This window comes from Hevea brasiliensis, chromosome 18 (genome assembly GCF_030052815.1).
Source record: "Hevea brasiliensis isolate MT/VB/25A 57/8 chromosome 18, ASM3005281v1, whole genome shotgun sequence".
In the NCBI taxonomy this organism is placed as follows: domain Eukaryota; kingdom Viridiplantae; phylum Streptophyta; class Magnoliopsida; order Malpighiales; family Euphorbiaceae; genus Hevea; species Hevea brasiliensis.
Window position 1 is genome coordinate 46,894,896 of NC_079510.1, and position 21,105 is coordinate 46,916,000.

Sequence of the window (21,105 nt, forward strand, 5' to 3'; positions counted from 1 at the left end):
TAGTATCATTAGAATATAAAAAGATATTACAAAGACATAAATACATTAAAAATAACAATAAATAAGGATAAATAAAAAAAATTTTTTTAAAACAATAAATAACGTGGTAAAAAAAAATTATTGAATTGTTCCTTTTCAATAAAGTGGGACCCATTTATTGGACAGTGGAAGCAATTACAGATACCTTACAAGCCTTTGTTCCTTTTCTTTTTGAATTGTTCTCTAAAAACTTACTCAATAGTTATTACTCTAATCTGAAAAATTCACACAGAAATTTTGACGTCTGCAGCAAACCCAATGAGAACAAATTTGAAGGGCCTGTTCCTGATACTATCGCCTTCTTAGTAAACCTTGAGGAATTTTAATATTTTCCTAACCTTTATGAAGCACATATTTCTCAACTTCAGGTATTAAAATGAAGAATTTCTTTTTCTAACCCATGATTTCCAATTGTATTGACTGGCTAGCAATTATTGCTGATTTGCTAGGAATCCATAGAGGAGAAGGTTTCTTATTCCCATTGTTCCATCATTGCAACAACCTTAAAAACCTGTAAGAGAAGTCGACTTTCTTCATATATACATCACTGAAAATTTCATGCTAAGCATCTACTCCTTTCAGCTCAAAATGCTTTCCATAGAATAATTTCAGCCAGACATTTTAGAGCCAATATTTTGTTTAATTTTAATTTTTTGGTTTATATGCACCTGAAAAACATTAAATACTTTTTTTTTTCAAATGATCAATTTATACATGCTGCTGATTTTTTTTAAATTTACCCATTCAGATATCTGACAGGAAATAAGCTTAATGGATTGCTTCTTGTATGGGTTGCAGACTTAACAGAAGCTAATGTGCTAGTCTCTTTTCCTTCCTCTGTTTCTTTATTTCTTTGTCATTCGGGTTAGTGGGTTAGAGTCAAGTAAGTTTCTTGGGAGCAGTTCTCATACCAGAACTTCACAAATTTTTACATATTATGTGGCATCATGAGTATTAGCAGCTTTTGCCTCTTTGCTGCCCCAAAACTTGCTTACATTGTTCTTTCCAAATGCTCATCCATTACTATGTTGCTTTGGACCCAAAATAGTCTTAATCCTAAACCAGTGTGGTTGCAACCGGTAAGATTGCTTTGTTCTTCTTAAACTGCATATTTTATCCCATGATTGCATATGAATTCTCATTGGAATTTTCATAATCATGTCAGTTTTTAATAGATGAAGTATTTTTACAATATTTATTGATTAGAGTTCTACAAATCTCAAGAGTGGAAAATGTTTCCAGAATTTAAGACAGATGGTTTTTCTCGTTAATTTGACTAATGATATTAACTACTTTGATGGTTTCCACTGTGTTTTTGCTCAGAGATTTCTCCAAGAATAATTTCACAGAATTACCCTCACAACTGAACCCCACATCCAGATTGTAAGGCAAACCTAAAGAAGTCGTAGCTCAATTTCTCTGTATGTGTTCTTTTTTATTAACCTTTATCTTATATTACTTTTTTAGGATTCAAGTATTATATCGATAACCTAATTTCTCTTTCAAAAGGGCTTTTGCTTATGATTTCAGTTGTGACGATGGTCAATAAAAGGGTAAGCCACGAGACACTATTGATAACAAATTTAATTGCAGATCTGTTCATAAATTATGGTGGTAAAAGGATAGAAATACAATGAGATACTTATGAGCCTGATACACATGAAGAAGGAACTTCAACTTTCCATATAAATGATGAAAGCAATTGGGGATACAATAGTATGACAGCGTAATGACTGGATACAAAAGTTCACGAACTAATACAGTCAATATACCATTTGAAGCTCCTGTTTTGTATAGGACAGCACACGTTGCTTCAATATCCTTAACCCTTCATTTTGCTGAAATAGCGATGAAGGAAGAAGCAGGTCACAGAATCAGAGGGAAGCGACTTTTTGATGTGATCATTCAGGTAATTGCCTCTGCGTCCACCCAAAAACAAAAAAGGAAAGAAAAAGTTGCTCAGTGGCTGTACTTATATATGCTTATAGCCTGATTGTTACTATAGGAATAAGGACACAAAGTTGAACTGGTCCTCTTATATCAGTACATCCTGGTAGTTTCTCTCCCTCCTTTATCGTGTTACAGCTAGTGTTCCTCTCCTCATGTCCACATATATTGACGCCATGCATTGTTTTGTTTCTTTTGGTTCTGTTCCTAAACCTAGAAAGCCTTTCAAGATATTGTCGACTTTGGGTAAAGTTGCTCTTGTTGGATCAGTAAATCTTGTACCTAACAGAGATGAAATTGATCCTGCAAAATATCTCAGCTCATGATCCGCTGACATACTTCATTATTTTGACACATTCCTTACTTGTTTCATTTATGTTTTGATGCAGAACGGAAAGATATTGAGTCATTGCCTGGAGGGTTTTTCAGTTTCCGGCATATAAAAGCTACCTTCACTTGGCTTCTGCATGAAAATTCTTTGAAACTAATAACAAAATGGTAACTCATGTTGTACAATGAACAGGTTCGGAGGAGCTGAGATGTAAACTTAATTGGACAACTAGAGTTAAAATTTGCCATGGAATGGCGAAGGGATTGGTTTATCTTCATGAGGATTGCATGCTAAAAGTTGTTCATAGGGATATCAAGACAACTAACATTCTTCTTGACAAGGATTTCAATGCAAAGAGATCTGATTTTGGATTTGCTAAGCTTTATGAAGGAGAGAAAACACAAGTCATCACCAGAATAGCAAGAACCACGTAATGAACCTTTGTTTACCCACCTGATTTGGTGAGCACAATTGAGCTGCTTTCACTTAAAACTGCTAATACTTTCCTAGCCCATCTCCTACACTGAGGACTACCATGTCTGAAGTTGAAAAGATTATCCAGGGCGAAGTCAACTAAATTCTGCTCCAATCCATGCTCCTTATTCAACTGATGGTTTTGCCCTTGCCTAGGCCGTTGCTAGCTGCTCATTTTCCATGCGCTCTACTGGGAGCTTCTCCAGAGAAGAGGCATCAAACCCTGTGAGAAGTGCATAATATCTCTGCTGATTACTCTCCCGAGATTATTACTGACAAGGCTGAGAGTTCACCAGCTAAGGAACTTTAGCTGCCCACTTCATGTTCTAGAATCTGCCCCAAAATGTTTTACGTTTCCTTTCTATACAAGTATACTACCTCTAGGTTTTTAAATTCTTATTTTTATGTATAAATTTTGCCAAACCTTATCATGTACAAATGTCTGATTTTACTTCGCATATAAACTTATTTCAATGGAATATTCTCAGAAATTTATAATCTTTATTTTTATTGAGTATACAAAGACAAGCATCAGTGTTATTACTAACATTTGACTGTTGGGTGGTTATACAAATTGACGTCAGATAGCACGTGTTAGATTGTAAATTATCCACTTACATAAATTATAGTATTCATATGAAATCCAAAATCTTACGCACCATGAAAGTTGACAGCAGGATGAAGTTAAAAATTACTGCGAATCAGGATTAAATGGATTAAGATCCTGGCCAGATGTAGAAGATTAGGCAGTCCATGGTGCATCTGATGAATGAATGAGAGACTGAGTTTTGCTTGAACTATGAAGCGAATTTGGATCAAACTTGCTCCTTATGCCTCCAAATTCCAATTGTTCACCGTACATACCTGGAGTCACAACCAATTCAGGAACAGGAGCTCGGCCTTCAAGCATGTTTGCTACTTCAGACATTGTAGGCCTAAGTGCAGGTGAAGTAATAGTGCATGATAATGCCACTTTTATCATTCTGACTGCTTCTTCCTTGTTGAACTTGGACCCCAATCTTGGATCAACCAGCTCCATTAGGTCTCCCTTTTGTTGTAAAACAAGAGCCTGAAATAACCAGAAAGAATAAATTAGCACACCTGACAAGAAAAAGTTCAAAAAAACTTCTCTCTTGTTTTTGGAGGAAAGATTTAGGTTATGGAAAGAATGACACATGTATAATAAAGTTATTCATATTCTTTTGAAGAAAACAGATTTATTTTACAGCAGCTGCAAGTATGGTTTTCTATTGCATGCATCAAAATCAAAATAACATGCCAGAGATCTTACCCAATCAAGGAGACAAACAAAATTTTCATCTGGTCGGTATTTCATGTTGCTTTTCCCCACAACAATTTCCAATGCAACAATCCCAAAACTGTATACATCTGCCTTATGGGTTAAGTAGCCCCATAGTGCATATTCTGGTGCCATGTAACCTCTGCACAATAAAATGTAATTTGTATAAAAAAAAAGCAATAAAAATAAAACCCTGAGGCCAATCTCCTTCTCTCTCAAGTGGGTAGGAAGTATTACTAAGACATTGGTACATAACAAAGATTAGTAAATGGATGAAAAAAAAAATAGAAATAACAAACGGCAGCTCACATAGTTCCTGCAACTCTGGTGCTGATGTGAGTATTCTCTTCTTCATCAAGCTTGGCCAAACCAAAATCAGAAATCTTAGGGTTTAGGTCCCTATCAAGGAGTATGTTAGCAGCTTTGATGTCTCTATGAACAATTTTCAAAGCAGATTCTTCATGCAGAAAAGCCAAACCTTTTGCTATGCCAACACAAACCCTTTGCCTTGTAGGCCAGTCCAATTTCAACTGGCTTTCCTCTTTGCCTATGACCAATGTACATAAGCTATCAATAAAACACACTGCCTTAATCCTTACCACATGGTATTTAAAGTGTTCCTTTTGTTTCTTGATTAAGTTGGACAAACTACATATTGAAGATTGGAACAGTGAGCTTACCGAACAAAGCATGTGCAAGGCTATTATTTTCCATGTATTCATATACCAACAATAACTGATTCCCTTCAACACAAGATCCATACAATCTAACAAGATTTGGGTGTTGCAAAGCAGAAATCATGCCTATTTCATTCAAAAATTCTCGATGTCCCTGCTTTGATTTGGAAGAAAGCTGCTTAACAGCAACTATAGTACCATCTGATAGTGTTCCCTGCAGTAAGAAAAAAGAATAGTACTGTTTCAGTTTATATTTCACTTTTTAAGAACATATACAAAATAAAAGAAAAGTAAAATATAAAGATAATAATTTTTGAAGAGTTGTACTCTACTTTGTAGACACATCCAAAGCCACCTTGTCCAATCTTGTTAGCAGGATCAAAGTTGTTAGTAGCAGCTTTAATTTGTCTGAAGGTGAAGATACCAGTTTGCAGATCTAAACCTAAAAGTTCTGTACAAATAACAAGGCTACCGAGTTGAACAGTAATTTCTTTAAGAATTAGGAAATAGAAGTAAAATAATGGAAGGGAAGTAAGAGACAAAAACATGACTTGCTACAAGATTTTCTATTCATTTCTTACCATATCTCTTCTTGAAAATCATATCATGTGAAACAGAGAAACAGCAAACAAAAAGGATAGGATTTGGATTCGGATTTTCTTTTTCTCAACACTTCAATATAAGTACAATTTTGCAACTTCAAAATGGCTAGAATGTGGAAAATCTTGAAACTTAAATGGTTTTGAGGACCTTCTTTGGATATTTGCTCAATCTCTGAAAATTCTGTCATCATATTTTATTTAAAAGTTTTAAAGCGGTCTGTTGCTGGCAATGATCTGATATTCACCTGATGACTGATTCAGCTGAAACGGTCATCATTATGATCAGGTATGATGAATAGAATAAATTAGAGAAGGGCTTCCATTTTTAACCATAATACAGTTGTTTTTGTGGTTGTACTTTCAGTTTGCCAGTAGCCCAATTCTTTACCAGGAGAAAAAAGGTATGCATTTCTTTTCTTTACAAATAATTTTAGGGAAGCAACAATGTAGTATCGATTTCAAGATTATATAGCAATAGAATGTCATAAGTTATTGCAATGTATCGTGATTGAACATGAAATTCTTCACTTAGTTTATATTTAATACCTTGTTCTTTCACTGCCTTGCCTCCCAAAAAACCTTTCCACCAAAGAATGCCTACAACAATGAGAATGAGGAACAAAGGCAAAACTACAGCTCCAGCCACAATGAATTTCTTCCTTTTGCCTCCACCAGGAATGGGAGGCTTGAATTCTGTGCAAAATTAGAGAAAAGCAAGACAGTGATAGTCAGATTGCACTATATGTACACAAGTCCACACAACCATGTGCATATAAACAATGCAATAATAATAAAAGTTTTACTACCTACAATATATCTATATGCATGTTCTGTATGTCATTCTAGCTGATGTGTCATACAAGATAACACAAAATTCTTAAATATAAGAGGTACAACTTGCCTGATTCCACACTGATTGCAGATATTAGAGGACCATATGTTCCTCTTCTTGGGACAGCTGTTGTCCCCTTCCCAGCCCAATGAAAGTGGATCTCTATGGTTCCATCCTTAACAACTGCTTTAAAATTTGGAATGATCACCTTATCTACCCCTCCTGCTTCCTTTACAATATCAAAATCCTTCAACACAAGATTTTCCTACAATATACAAATTTAATCATATCATCTTCTGTTACAGATAAAGCACATAAATGAAATTGATTACCTGGATATAAACATCAAATATCCGTCTCCCTAGACTGTAATAGGAGCTATTATCCCTGAGTACTATCTCTGCAAAGTGAAGCTTCACATTGTAATTCCCATTCACTAAACAACGCACATAGTATCTAAGGGAGAGAGGAGAGAGACGTGCTCTTTTGTACAATTCAGAATTCTTCATACTGAGGATGGAAAAATTTTGTGCCATATAGTCACTTGCAGATCTATTTTTATCCCAGAAATGTCCTGTATTACTAATTTCCCAACTCTCCCTAGTGGGAACATATTTTGCTGCGGCTCCTGACTCTTCATCTGCTTCATAGCTGATGCCTCCAACAGTGGTTGCACCTCCACCACAATTTATATGTAATGAATATCTGTCTATACAGTGATTGCAACAAATTAATAGTGATTAGATATGAACAACTATAAAAAAGTGATAAGGATGAAGTAACAAAAATACGTTATTATTTTTTTCTTTTGGTTCCATTCTTCGACGTGAAATCCAAAGAGGAAGGCCTCAAAAATAATTGGAGGATGTACCATGTATTTTGATTAAAAAATGACTACCTTCTGAACAAGCAAAGTTTTCCAGGCACTCGACAGCTTTTCTGAAAATTGTATGAGAAAGAATTATCAGCTATTATTAAAAGGCGAAAGAAAAAGTAAAGAGGAGGAGTAGTTTTGTTGGGGGGGGGGGGGGTGGGTGGGTGGGTGGGGGAGAGGAGGGGGAGGGGGGTTTGATTTTATCTTTAAAAGTTTAGCAAAGCAGAATCTTACGAGTTGTTCCCTCCTGAAGTGCTTTTAAACAAATTTCTAATGGATCAACAAAAAGATTTAGTTCAGAAGTATGAAGTAAACTGACATTTTTAAGCAAAGAAAAGACCAGGAAAAAGATGTTCTTACAGTGTATCTCGACAAGTAGTTGGCAATGAGCTTTCTGAAAAATTATTGCAAGAAAGGTCTATTTCACTGCACACAAACATTAAACTTCTTTTAATACCTTTACAATGTAGAGTTAAAAGAAAATTACAATAAGCAACTATTATGTTCATATGCTTATGTACAAAAAATCTTTACATTCTTCTATCACCAGAAGAAGAAGAAATCCTTAACTTCTTTGAATTAAATTTAATTATCAGTAGCCCATCAATATGTATGATTTTTTGAATCTTGCAATTCCATTGTGATCAGTCAGGCTAATCATACATCTGACCCAGACCTTGCCTCAACTTTGGGTGGCATTTAAGAAACAGGCCACATCATGGGGGGTAGCCTTCCACTCCCTAAACCCCATCTTGCTAGATCAACAAGAAAAAAGCCCCCTCATCCATAAGGAAATTACTGGCCCTAGCTAAGGGATTTGATCCCAAGACTTCATGGTTCTCAAGCACTTGGCTTGAGGCACTTGAACCACCAGGCCAATTGTTAGTTCAATGCTTGACATTACTATTAAAGAAAAAGAACTAAGCAACAAAAGTCAAATTTGAACACACATCTAAATTTCCAAAATAAAGCAAGAAGCAAAGTGAAATTGTAAGTAAAATAAAATAATTTCCCCCATATTCTATATGGCAGAGTGGAATCTGCAACTGGGCCTAAAGAGGCAAATCTTTATTCAAATTAGAAATTTGCACACGCACACATTTGTGCTTGTATTTTTATAACCATGCATGCATAACAAAAAAAAATGTTTCCATAGGACAAAATAATAAAAAACATAATCAAGTATCTTCAAAAAAAAAAAAACAGATTTAAATAAACACACGTACGCATGAGTATCTCCATTCTTGAGCCAGTCTGGGATGGGTCCAGAAAGCAAGTTGCTTGTCAGATACCTGTTCATTAAGCAGCATCATGTCATTTTGTTATCATTTCAATTTGGTGGAAAGCAGGATTGGAAAGCAGGATTAAGATTCAGCTTAAAAGGCAATTGCTGACTGTCAAGGGAGTAAATGGAAACTCATGCTCTCCAAAGTGTTAGCATCATATGGTTTTTTCCTCTTATATCAGGAAAAAGAAGAATGCTACTCAACTTCTCTTCAAGCATCATTACTATTTCAAAATCTTTGGAAAAGTAAAATTCCAAAGGGCTAGATAAGTGTGGTGGCTATCTAACAGTATTAAATTTTGATGCGAAACTTGTAAGGCTGCCTACTCAAATAGTTTTCACAGAGTTTAAAGCAATTATCGACAGAGAAGGATATCCATGCACTAAAAGATATGTCATCTACCATCATTAACCTAGATACTTACACATTCTCCAATTCTGTTAGACCTTCAAGATCTCTTGAAAGATTTCCTTCCAATTTGTTGAAGCTGAGATCTCTGATTTAAAAAAAAAAAAAAAACAAAGTGCAGATGTCACCATTACAGTAATTGCTGGGAAAATAATTAGTTAATTGTAATCTAAAGGATGTATAACTCCAACTATCTCAATATTTCAATTTTCTAGTAGAAGCAGAGAGAAAAAAGAAAAAAAGAGAAGAAAAAGAAGAAGAAAAAGAAGAAGAAGAAGACAGGCAAGGGAACAAAATATTACAAAATTTTCAGGTTTGGCCTTGCTCCAATATACAGTGGGATAGATCCATATATACTACAATTCCTCAACATCCTGCAACTTAAATTATCTTCACATCATTCTCAAAAAAAAAAAAAAAATTACACATAAACTGCAATGGAAAATATTATGATTTTAAATCATCCATCAATGCTAATAATGGCTTACAGCAACATAATCTCTGTCATGTTCTCTAAATGTGGAAACTCTGAACCTTCTCCATGTAAGTCACTAATTCTTCTACATACAGAATAAGACATAATTGGCAGATATGCAATTTTCAAATTTTCAAGTGCACACAAGGAAGTGAGTTTAAGTAAGACTGTAAGAGTAATTGACTTGAAAGGCATAACTTACAGTTCGGTTAAATTGTTCAAAGCAGAAATGCTAGAAGGAATAGGGCCTTCAAAACCACTAGCTTGGATCTCTCTGTTAGCATACCATTCAAAATTGATTTAGATTTCCCCTTGGAGGGGGAAAAGGGCAGGCATGTATTAATAATTTGAGACAGAAAAAGTACATACAATTTTTGAAGATTTTTCCAGCTTTGAATAAAACTTGGTATTTTTCCGCTGAAGTTGTTGCTGCTAATCCTACTGCATTTTAACCAACGCAAAAACTAGATTAAAAAATACCAAACCTACAGATATTAATTTGACAAATAAAATCCAAAGCTAAGATCAAAGAAATATTGTCAAATGTTACAAGGATTTACAGCTCTGTTAGTTTGGTCAAATTAGCGAGAGACATAGGTAAATTTCCAGTCAGATTGTTTGCACTTAGATAACTGCAAGAAAAGGGAAAAAAATCAATGTCAATACACTCTATTTTTTTTTTAATTAAAATCAGAGAATTTTTCTGACTGGAAAGGTTAAGGGGACTAACAGAATCTCCAAGTTAACCAAGTTTCCAAGCTGAGGGGTAACAGTTCCTGAAAACATATTGTTCTCAATGCTCCTGAATAAATTCTCCCTCAAGATTATCACAGGCTAATCAAATATAGTAAACAAATTTACACTAAAAAATGATAAAAGAGAAATGGATAGAGCTATCATACAAGGCTTTAAGTGTAATAATGTTTCCTAGATAGCTTGGGATTTGTCCTGTCAAGCGGTTAACAGAAAGGGACCTGCAGCTTACACATTCTATTAATTCAGTGTGAATGGGCATTCAAGAGCTATCCTAACATTGACTTACAGAAATTCCAACTTTGTAGAAGCCCATTCACTTGGTATATTACCACTAAGGTAGTTACGAGTGAGATCACTGTAAAACAAATGAAATATTAGTAAATGAATTGAAGCTTTCAGTACATTTTCAGGTGGTTACATGATGTATACAAAGGGAAAGAAATTAGGAAAATTTTCTTACAGTTTCTTGAGGTAAGGTAATTTTACAATGGCACGAGGCAGCACACCAGCAAGATCTTGCGCTTTGAGAAGTCTATCACAAAGATTTCAAAGTCTATGAATTCCAAAATTAATTGCAAGAAATTTCAAAACTTAGTATTGTCTATCAATTGCACAGTGAAATGACACCCCCCCCTCCCCCCAAACAAAATAAATAAATAACTTATCTAACAACAGCTGCAGAATACTCTTTCAAGCTTTCTATCAAATACCATATTATTACAAATTATTAAGCCAATGCTCTGAAATTAACTTGTGCTAAGCTAGTTTTCAAATCATAAAATAGAAATAAACGACGTTGGTTTATTTACAACGATAAGAAAATGGATTGTCCAAGCTAAGAAGGGACCTTACATGCTTTCAACATGGCATTCACCTCCTATATAGGAACAATTGCAAATTACACTATTGCTGTAATAAGGCATATCGTTCGATTGTGGTGTCACCCAATTTGTGTCATTACTACAAGGATCTACTTTAAAGTTCCAATCCTTTTTGCCCAATTGAGTTGCTACTTCTCGTAGAGCTTCCACTACAACACACATCAAGCTCGTTACTTTCTTTACTTTCAGGATCAAAATTATCTTTTCATTTTTCTGGGTACGTAGGGAATGGGAAGAAGCAAAAGAAGACGAAGAAGAAGAAGAGAGAGATACCCTCCTCGGGAGGAAGATGCCCTGCTTGTGCTTTAACTTTGATTGATCCAGTGGCCATGAGAACCAGCAGTAGAATTATAGTTGACCCACTCACGGTCTCTAAAAGTTGACGAATTCCTGCCATCTTCTTCATTCAATTAGCTGCAATGCCAAGGCTCTGTATTATAATGGGCTATGGCTACTCTTCTCGACTCTTGAGTACATGGAAGAGCTCACGATTTTTATTTATTTATTTATTTATTACAAAGCTGTATGTATCTTTTAGGATTCATCATGTGATGCTTTATTTACTTACCAGAGTCGTTTAAAATTACTCTTCTTCAGACTAAAATCCCATTGCGTTATCCTCAAAACTCAAAAAACAATTGGCAGAGCAACGCTTAAAACCTGCAACCACATGGCCATGGGCCCATGACCCATGCATGTATATTACGTAACCAGTTTGAGCTTAGCCGTAAGATGGGGCCAATCCGTTTTATATGTATATATTCAATCCGCATTGCAAGTAACATTGTGTTTTCTTTAACACCTAATAAAACTTTAAATTAAAGAAACAAGAATCTGTAGAAATTTGACCTTTCAAAACAAGGTCGCTTCATCTGCGATACAAGGAGCTCCGGGCCAGTAGCTTTTCCACCGAATACCAACAACGAACACCTCAGATACTGACTCTTTTCCTGCTCAAGTAAAAGTCGAAACACGCGGAAATCTCATTGATGTCCAAATACATACTAAACATTCCAATATATTATTACTATTTGGATGAATCAAATGAGTTATAAAATAAAATATCAACCTTTTCCAAATTAGGGACTTTTAGTTTATTTTTATTGTTAATAATAATTAATATTTATATATTAATTAAAAATTATTAATCTCATTATCAATAATTAATATGAGTTTTTAGTTATCTATTATTTAATATTACGTTATATATCAAACTAAAATGTTATTTTAGTTAATTTTTCTCAAATAATAACTCACACTAAGTAATAAATATAAATAATTAAAATTATAATAAAAACTAAAATAAACTTTAAAATTTTATATAATAATAATTTAAAAAATTTAAATAATACCTGCACAACGTGTGAATTTTCCTATTAACAAGGTTCGGTTCAGATACAGTGCTAACTTATCTTCCAATTAAGGGTGAATTTTTCCACGTGGTCAAATGGTAAGTCGTGGTTTAACTAATGCTTACGAGAGGTTTTTTTTTTTAAATAATAATTATTTACTTTCTTTTTTAACAGATTACATCAAAGTTAACTTTTCCTTTTCGTTCCCCTTCTAATATGCTTTTGATGAAATATTGAACTTCAATTCAGTCTATTGAAAACCTCTTTCAGAATTTTCATCAAGAACTATCAAGAAACAAGGGTGCAAGTTAAAATTTTGAGCCTCAAGCAAGATTATGGAGAGGGGTTTTATCTACTCATATCATGTATAACAACAATGAAACATTAGCTTCCATTTAGTTTTCTTCCTCAAAAAGCCTGAGACTGAAATATAGTGAATAAATACAATCAACCGGAAACAACATCATGTGTTTTATAGCAAGATGATTACTTTTTTTACACAGTTGAGAATCATCCTGTCATTTTGTGTTTTCACAACTTGAATGGATAAAGATCCTATCCAGATGTAGATGATGAACCAATCTGTATATTATCTGATGAATAAATGAGGGATTGAGTTTCGCATGAATAGTGGAGCAAAATTTGATCATGTTGGTTTGTTAAGGAATTAAGCATCATTTCATCACTGCACAAACTTGGCTCCATAACCAATCCATCAACAGCAGCCCGGCCTTCAAGCGTACTTACTACAGCAGACATGGTAGGCCTATGCGAAGATGAAGGATTAGTGCACAGCAATGCTACCTTTATCATTCTAATTGCTTCTTCCTTGTCAAAGTTAGACTCCAATCTTGGATCAATCAGTTCTAGTAGATTTCCATTGTGTTGTAAAACATGCGCCTGAAACCATAAAAAAAGAAATTGGTCACCTAGCAAGAAAAACTTTATTAGAATTTTAACATCATATACAATTGCTTCATCACATTTCTTAACAGATAAAATCTAGATTATTTAAAGATTGATATCAGCAAATAGCTTTTTGGAGATGTTTAGCATGACTCGAAATTATGAGTAAAGTATTTGGATTTTTATTGAAACAAACAGATACTTATTTTGAAGAAGCATGTTCTCCAAAAATGCAGCTTTCTTCACATCCATCTGAAAAATGTGACTGTAAATCTTACCCAGTCTACAAGGCATACAAAATTTCATCAGGTCGATGTTTCATATTGTTCTTTCCAGCAACAGTTTCCAATGCAACAACTCCAAATCTGTAAACATCTGCCTTCTAGGTTAAGAGAACCATAATGCATATTCTGGTGCCATATATCCACTGCAACGATTTAATAATTTGAAGACTTTAGCATATGCCATCATAGATTGACTACAATCTAGTAATAAGTCCAACACACCAGGGAATGAGAGGAAAAGAGGTGCTTTTGTTCAATACGGTAACTGATAATACTTGAACAATGAAATGATCTGACTCACTTTCAAGAGCTTATGAGTTACGCCTAACACATATATGATATTGCATTTTGTGCTCTACAAACAAATTTGAAAAGCAAAGGAGAAAAAAATGAGAATCTACCACCAAAATTATGCAACAGAAGTTAGTTGACCTAGAATGAAGAGAACTCAAAAATTAAATAGAGAAAAAGAAGAAATGTGAGCTCACATGGTTCCAGCAACTCTTGTGCTGATGTGGGTGTTCTCCTTTTCATCAAGCTTAGCCAAACCAAAATCAGAAATCTTAGGATTCATGTCCTTATCAAGCAGTATGTTAGTAGTTTTGATGTCTATATGACCAACTTTTAGAGGGGATTCTTCATGCAGGAAAGCCAGACCTTTTGCTATGCCAACACAAATCTTGTGCCTTGTAGGCCAGTCCAATGTCAGTTGGCCTTCTTTTTCACCTATAGTCAAATACAAATAACCCAATCAACACCCTAGTTCTTACTATATGTCATTTATAATGTTTCTTAGGCTTCTTGATGTATTTGAAGGACTTAACAGGAGACTTACTAAACAAGACATGCGCAAGGCTATTGTTTTCCATGTACTCATATACCAACAATAATGGACTCCCTTCAACACAGCAACCATACAATCTAACAAGATTTGGGTGCTGTAAAGCAGAAATCATGCCTACTTCATTCAAAAATTCTCGATTTCCCTGATTTGATTCAGAAGAACGCTGCTTAACTGCAACTATAGTTCCATCTGATAATATTCCCTGCAATAAGAATATAAAGTAAATCTATGTGTTAATTCAATATTTCATTATTTAGGACAATGCAACAGAACTCAACTCAACCAAATCATAATCGCAAACGAATTCAATCTTGCTTAGGTTAGGACATGTGAGGAAAGAATAGAAAAGAAGATACAAATCCAAAACCGCCTTACCCAATCTTTCACAAGTATACAAAGAATTTTAAATAAATGGAAAAAAAAAAAATTGTACTGTACTTTGCATACAAATCCAATACTGCCTTCCCCAATCTTGTTTGCTGTTGAAGTTGTTAGTGGCAGTTTCAATTTGTCTGAAGGAGAAAATACCTGTTTGCAGATCTAACTCTTCTGCTTCTGTACAAGGAACAAAGATTTGTAATAGAAAAAGAGAAAAGGAAGAAAGAAAAACAGCTTGTAATCTTGAATAGCTTTAAGAACCCTAATCTTGGTTGAAGATTTTGAAGCCCATCTCTTGTCATATGACTTATTGGTAGTGTCATCACATGCAATAGTAATAAACAAAACATTACATAGAATTCACAAATGAAATATGTCCAATTCTTCCTGATGACTTAGAGGATTGGTTTTAGACATTTGTTAAATATCTGCAATCTTTGGTTCAGCCATTTAAAAATTTACAGTGCAGTTTTGGGGGCTTATGGATGGGTGACTTCAAGTATTGTTCAGCATGACTAGAAGGAATTGTTATTTGATTTTGGTTTTTGTTCTGGTGCATCATTTAGCTTACAAGGATAACTTCTTACATTTTATAATCTCCTTCCTTCCCTTAATAAAATTTATTCTTTAGTAATAAAAAAATGTTTCCAACAATGACAGCAATACCGGCAATGAACTCAATTGCATTATGGCCATTTGAGCCACCATTGTAATTTAGAAGTGGCCAAAAATATATTGGAAAAATGGGAACCCATTTTTTACATTCCTACAGTTGCTAATGTGGCAGCCATTTCGGAACACATGACAATGTAAAACATAGAATTGCAAGACAGCAAGGAAAAAATTTATGTTTCATTCATTCTAGGCATATGAAAATAAGATGCTGCTACCTCATGCTATAATATAGTCATCAATTACAGACATTTTTGCACATTGATGCAGAAAATATAGAGTACCTTGGTCCTTTAACATCTTTCCGCATGTATAACCTTTCCACCAAATGGTTCCTGCAAAACAGAAAAGGAAGAACAATAGAAAAACTGCAGCTCCAACTCCAGGCAAAACAAATTTTTTCCTTCTGATCTTGAATTCTGTGAAAAATTAGAAAAAAAAAAAAAGAGGAATGTTCAGTGATTGTCAGCTTGCAGCATATGATCTTATATACGCCAAAAGAAAAGGTGGACATGAGTATGTGGATTATTAAATATTAACACTTAACCTTAATATGATATATGGATATACTTTATAGACCATTTAAGACAACTTAAAAATAAAAAATATAAGAGGTATAACTTGCCAGATTCCACATCAATGGCAGATATGAGAGGACCGTATGTTCCTTTCTTTGGGGCAGCAGTCGTCCCCTTCCCAGCCCAACGAAAGTGGATCTCTAAAGTTCCATCCTTAACAAATGCTTTAAATTCCCGAATGAACACCTTGTTCACCCCTTGTGCTTCCTTTTTTATTTCAAAATCCTTCAACTCGAGTTTATCGTAAAACATAGTCATTTAATGAAAACACCTTCTATTACAACCAGAGCAAATAACATGAGGTTGATTACCTGAATATAAACATCAAATATCTGTCTGCCTAGACTGTGGAAGGAACTGTTGTCCCTGATAACTATCTCTGCAAAGTGAAGCCTCACATTGTAATTCCCATTAACTAGACAACACACACGATATGTGAGTGAGAGAGGAGAGAGGCATGCTTTCATGTACAATTTGGAGTTTGTTACTTGTGAGATTCGATACATTTTGTGCTATGTAGTCATTTGCGGACAGTACTTCATGGTCAACATCCCAAAAATGTCTGATGGTACTAACGTGCCAGCTGTCTCTCTCAGGGAAATATTTTGCTGCACCTCCGATCATGTCATCTTCTTCATAGGTGATGCTTCCAATGGAAGTTGCTTCTCCATCACAATTTATAAACACCGAAGTTCGGACTGAACAATAATACTGATATGTTAATGATGACAAAATATGACTGAACATAACAAAAGATAAAAATGAAATTTTCCGTAGCATATGCTGTTAATTATCCTTAATGAAACTGTAGTTTTCTTTTCCTGTCATTTCTTTGAAGCTTAGAAAATAATTCAGCCATACATCATGAACTTTGATTGATGAAAAGTATAGCAACCTTTTGAACAAGCATAGTTTTCCAGGTACTCCATGGCATTTCTGGACAGTTGTTACATGAAACAATATCAGCTTAATTATGTGAAGCCAAAGTAAAGGAAAGAGACAAAATAAAAATTTAAAAATATATGTTGACTATCCTAGAAATCTAGTTAAATTGAAGCTCACAAGTTGCTCCCCCTTGAGGAGCTTTTGAACAAGTTCCTGACCAACCAAAGAAGTCAAATTTTATAATTTAGAAGAGGGAAGCAACATTCTTCCAGCAAAGGAAAGATGGGGGAGGAAAAAGAATGAGTTGCTCTCACAGCGTTTCTCTACAAGTATGTACCACAGAATTTTGAGTAAAATTATTGTAAGAAATATCTATCACACTGCATAAAAAAACCAATGTGTTTTATAGCTTGGAAAACCAAAATCCAAGTATATGTTAGAATATTTTTGCTAAAAATGTTACTACTGCAAAGAAAGAATCATTGCTCAGACTTCAGATACAGCTAAACACAAATCTTCTTCATCTAGGACTGTAAGTTAATTTAATAGTTGTCTATGCTGTTAATATGATTTTTCAAAAGGCAAAAGTTATTAATTTATCAAGAATGTGCTAATATGATTTTTCTGAAGTTTGTACCATCCCAGAAACTACAAAATGGTTAATTACAGGTAATCCAACATCTAGTCCAAGCTAAGCCTTGCTGGATTTTCAGCCAAGTTGAAATGAATCAGTTGAAGCATACTAGTGACTGACATCAGACAAAAGAGTTAAATAATGAATGTTAAGCCTAAGAACTCATAAGTTAAAACTAAGAACACCTATATCTATTTCCCCCGATGTATAGATCAAGAGTAAACTGAAGTCATCAGCACAAAGAGATCAGTTCTACCATTCCAGATGGTGGAATGGAATTTGCAACTAAGTCAATAGAGATGAATCTCTAACCAATCAGGGACTTACACAGTACACACAAATTGGCTATACATATATATATGAGACAGAATTTCAAAATAATAAATCAACGGAAATTTTTTGTGCAAAATTGATGCAGGATATAAGAAAACAAACATACATGCAAGTATTTCTGCTTTTTATCCAGTATGGGATGGGTCCAGATAGCCAGTTGCTTGTCAGATACCTAACCAAATAACCAATGAGCAGCATCTTTTATTAAATACATATAGCATTGCAAAAGAATGTTTAATTAGTATGGATACAGTAAGGAGTAGGAAGCAATTTTAACATGTGATAATGTCATAGCTTGTTGTTTCAGGCTGATGGCAATGGAGGGGTTTGGCCCATCTAATGGTAAACTTAAGTTACAAATTGTAACTGTGTGGTTTACCATATTGGCTCCAAAGGGGTAGCTAAGCTTAAGTATTCGGCTTGTAATCTCACACCAAGGACTCAAACTATTAGATATTTAATCAGTTTGCTTTGCAATATATACAGAATCAATATCATTGAAAAGGCCCCATATGCACAATGATACACACTAGGTAGCCATCATCATGAATTGAGAATGCTTACATGTTCTCCAACTTTGGTAGATTTTTAATATTAATTTTTGGAAGATTTCCACCCAACCTATTGAAACTGAGATTCTGCAAGAACACCTCTGCATCGTCATTGGTTAAGAAGGACAACATAGAAGTCATCATTGACAAAAAGTTGTCTCGGAGGAATATAGATTGCTAATAATAATACAACCAGAGGGTGGGTCAACCATATATCGCAGGAATTAATATATTCATGTAGAAGCAGAGGAATTTAAGAAATGAGAGATAAGGGAACAACAGATTACAAAACTTTAAGTTTTGACATTTGTGTTACATAGCCTGGGAGAGTTCCAGATATATTGCAGTTCCTCAACATCCTGTGACAAAAATTATATTCAATGTAAGCTCAACTCTACAGTGCAAAGTCTACTGATTTTAAGGGATCATACTGAGAATGACTCACGAATACATAATGGTTGTCATGCTTGCTAACTGTGGAAACTCTGAATCCTCTCCGTACAAGTCACTAATACGTCTACACAATACATAATCATAGACACATAATTATCAGATATGCAATTATTAACTAAAAAAGCACATAAATATACTTGGCAAGGAAGAACTAAAGACTTAAAATAGCACTTGCAGTTCAACTAAGTGATTCAAGCTGGAAATGTTAGAAGGAATAGGCCCTTCAAGACCACTTCCTTGGATATCTCTGTTAACAACATCATTGAAAATGGATTTAGGTTCCTCCTGAAATTCAATGTACTGTAGATTTAAAAATTAAAATTGTGATAGGGAAAGGCGTATACAATCTCTTAAGGTATTTCCAGCTCTGAATAAAACTGGGCATCTTTCCAGTGAAGTTGTTACTGCTAATCCTACTGCATATGAACCAATACAGAAAGAAGATCAAAATTCACAAAGCATGAAAAGGATTAATTTGGTAAAGGAATTACTATCAGCACAACAGAATGTTACAAAGACTTACAGTTACTGTAATTTGGTCATAGCAGTAAGATTCAAAGGTAACTCTCCGGTGAGATTGTTGGCATTAAGATTGCTGTAATCAGCAAGAGCACACACACAAAAGGAAGAGGAACAAATTAATGCCACATACTTTATTGTTCCAATAATTGAATGATTTCTATAAGAGAAGGTTTAAGGGGCTAACAGATTCATCAAATTAACTAATTTTCCAAGCTCAGAAGGAACTGTTCCATAAAACATATTGTTTTCAATGCTCCTGAATATAAAATCTCTCCCAGGGTTATCACTAATCCAAAAAAATTCAAGCAATTTTATTTTCTTATAAAAAGTATAAGAAAAGATAGGCAGACAGAAGAACATGGTTACAAGAATACAAGCGTAGTGATATTTCCCAAGTAACTTGGAATTCCTCCTGCCAAGCGGTTCACAGAAACGGACCTGCCAGTATACATATTATTAATTAAGAGAGAGTATCTCCTAAGCAACCCTCCATATGAAACAACAAAAGTTTCTTACAGATATTTCAACTTTGTAGACGCCCATTCTGGTGGTATACTTCCAGTAAGTTAATTACAAGTCAGAACACTGCAAAGCACATGAAATATTTTTTACCTAAATTGAATAGCAAAAGAAAAAAGTAATTGGAAGCACTCATTGCAGATTCTGGAGGTAAGGTAGTTTCACAATAGCCCTAGGCAGCACTCCAGCAAGATCTTGCCCTTTGAGAAATCTGAAATACAAGAAATCCAGGACCTTTAAATTCCAAATTAACTTGTGCTAAGCTTTCTCGCAAATGATGAAACAGGAATTTGAGTTCCAAATGTTGTTGATAAGCAAAGAGGGCAACTTACATGCTAATAACATGGCATAGACTGCCATCAAAGCAATTGCAAACGAGAGTATTGCTGTATAATGATTCCTCTGGCACTGATGTGTTCCAGCTTGGGTCATTACTGCAAGGGTCTACACTGAAGTTCCAGTCTTGTTTGCCCAACTCTTCGGCTACCTTTTTCAGGGCTTCCACTGCATGTCCGCGGTACATGAACCAAAGATGAACCCATGAATGATCAAGAGGGAACCCTTAAGAATGATCAAGAAGACGACTTTCAATTCCCTTGAGAAAAGGGAAACAGATTCTCCCACAGCAGCTCATTTTCATTTATCACTCCATTCTTAAATCAAGAACGATACAAAAGCAGACTTGCAATTCCGAGTGGCAATTTTTTTTAAAATAAATTTGAAAATTATTTTTAAAAATTAATTAATATTGGTGAAAATATAATAAATTAATAAAATAATTTTATTTTTTTATATAATTTATTTATTAAAATATAAATTTAAAATATTCACAATTTTAAAAATAATTTTAATAACTCCGCCTAAGTAGACAGTCCCAAGCCCGGATAAAGAAAAGAGTTGCGGTAGGTGACAATCAATGTAAAAATTTTGTCTCATGATATGAATTCTTAAGATATAAACATTAGGGCGTCTTCTACGTACAACATGCTACATCAGAATCAGAGTGTTATGAGAAATATACAAGAGTGTAAAGCGTTCACCGAAAGTGACGCGCTATGCTGACGCTCGGGTGTGGTGTTAAATGAGCAACGATTTCTATATCATGGATGGGTGTAAATAAAGAAGTTAATTCATAGAACAGATAGTAAAATAGATAATGAAACAGAATACAAGATAGGCATAAAGAACAATAGAAGATATCATAGAAGGAGATCAATTAGGAAGGAACGGGATAGGAGGAGAATCAGGGTTAGTATTTAGAATGTTGGATCATTTGCAAAAAAATTAATAGAGCTTGTGGATACTTTGCAAA

The 21,105-nt window shown here is 34.4% G+C and overlaps 1 protein-coding gene, 1 long non-coding RNA gene and 1 pseudogene across 10 annotated transcripts; 1 reads left to right on the forward strand and 2 right to left on the reverse strand.

The window, feature by feature from the left end:
* Nucleotides 1–213: 213 nt before the first annotated feature.
* LOC131175950 (uncharacterized) lies at nt 214–3,295 on the forward strand. 9 transcript variants are annotated; one of them, XR_009146054.1, is made up of 4 exons: nt 229–1,460; nt 1,549–1,948; nt 2,045–2,092; nt 2,376–3,295. It is a non-coding gene; the product is annotated as an uncharacterized LOC131175950 (long non-coding RNA). The 9 variants fall into 9 exon arrangements; XR_009146052.1 differs by having other exon boundaries at nt 214–552; nt 1,363–1,460; nt 1,549–3,295; XR_009146056.1 differs by having other exon boundaries at nt 214–407; nt 1,363–1,460; nt 1,549–3,295.
* On the reverse strand, nt 3,273–11,840 carry LOC110633293 (probable leucine-rich repeat receptor-like serine/threonine-protein kinase At3g14840). Its single transcript, XM_058140805.1, has 25 exons — nt 11,732–11,840; nt 11,156–11,296; nt 10,854–11,031; nt 10,462–10,533; nt 10,288–10,356; nt 10,148–10,219; nt 9,976–10,047; nt 9,806–9,877; nt 9,615–9,686; nt 9,448–9,519; nt 9,259–9,330; nt 9,073–9,150; nt 8,787–8,858; nt 8,303–8,368; nt 7,437–7,502; nt 7,311–7,346; nt 7,101–7,141; nt 6,535–6,911; nt 6,272–6,467; nt 5,917–6,063; nt 5,101–5,219; nt 4,772–4,982; nt 4,401–4,638; nt 4,083–4,233; nt 3,273–3,860 (listed from the first exon to the last, which is right to left on the reverse strand). The coding sequence occupies exons 2-25, from the start codon at nt 11,286–11,288 to the stop codon at nt 3,534–3,536; spliced, it is 3,009 nt and encodes a 1,002-aa protein (XP_057996788.1). The 5' UTR covers nt 11,289–11,296; nt 11,732–11,840; the 3' UTR covers nt 3,273–3,533.
* A 760-nt stretch (nt 11,841–12,600) lies between these two features.
* Nucleotides 12,601–20,316, reverse strand: LOC110635784 (probable leucine-rich repeat receptor-like serine/threonine-protein kinase At3g14840; annotated as a pseudogene).
* Nucleotides 20,317–21,105: the final 789 nt, after the last annotated feature.

Bases quoted from the DNA above. Each gene is read 5' to 3' on its own strand.
- LOC110633293 (XM_058140805.1), bottom strand. From the start codon at position 11,288: ATGAAGAAGATGGCAGGAATTCGTCAACTTTTAGAGACCGTGAGTGGG. The intron at 9,687-9,805 runs GTAAATCCTTGT...GTTAAAATGCAG, and splicing joins TTGACCAAACTAACAGAGCT to TAGGATTAGCAGCAACAACT. The intron at 3,861-4,082 runs GTAAGATCTCTG...TGGTTATTTCAG, and splicing joins TTGTTTGTCTCCTTGATTGG to GCTCTTGTTTTACAACAAAA.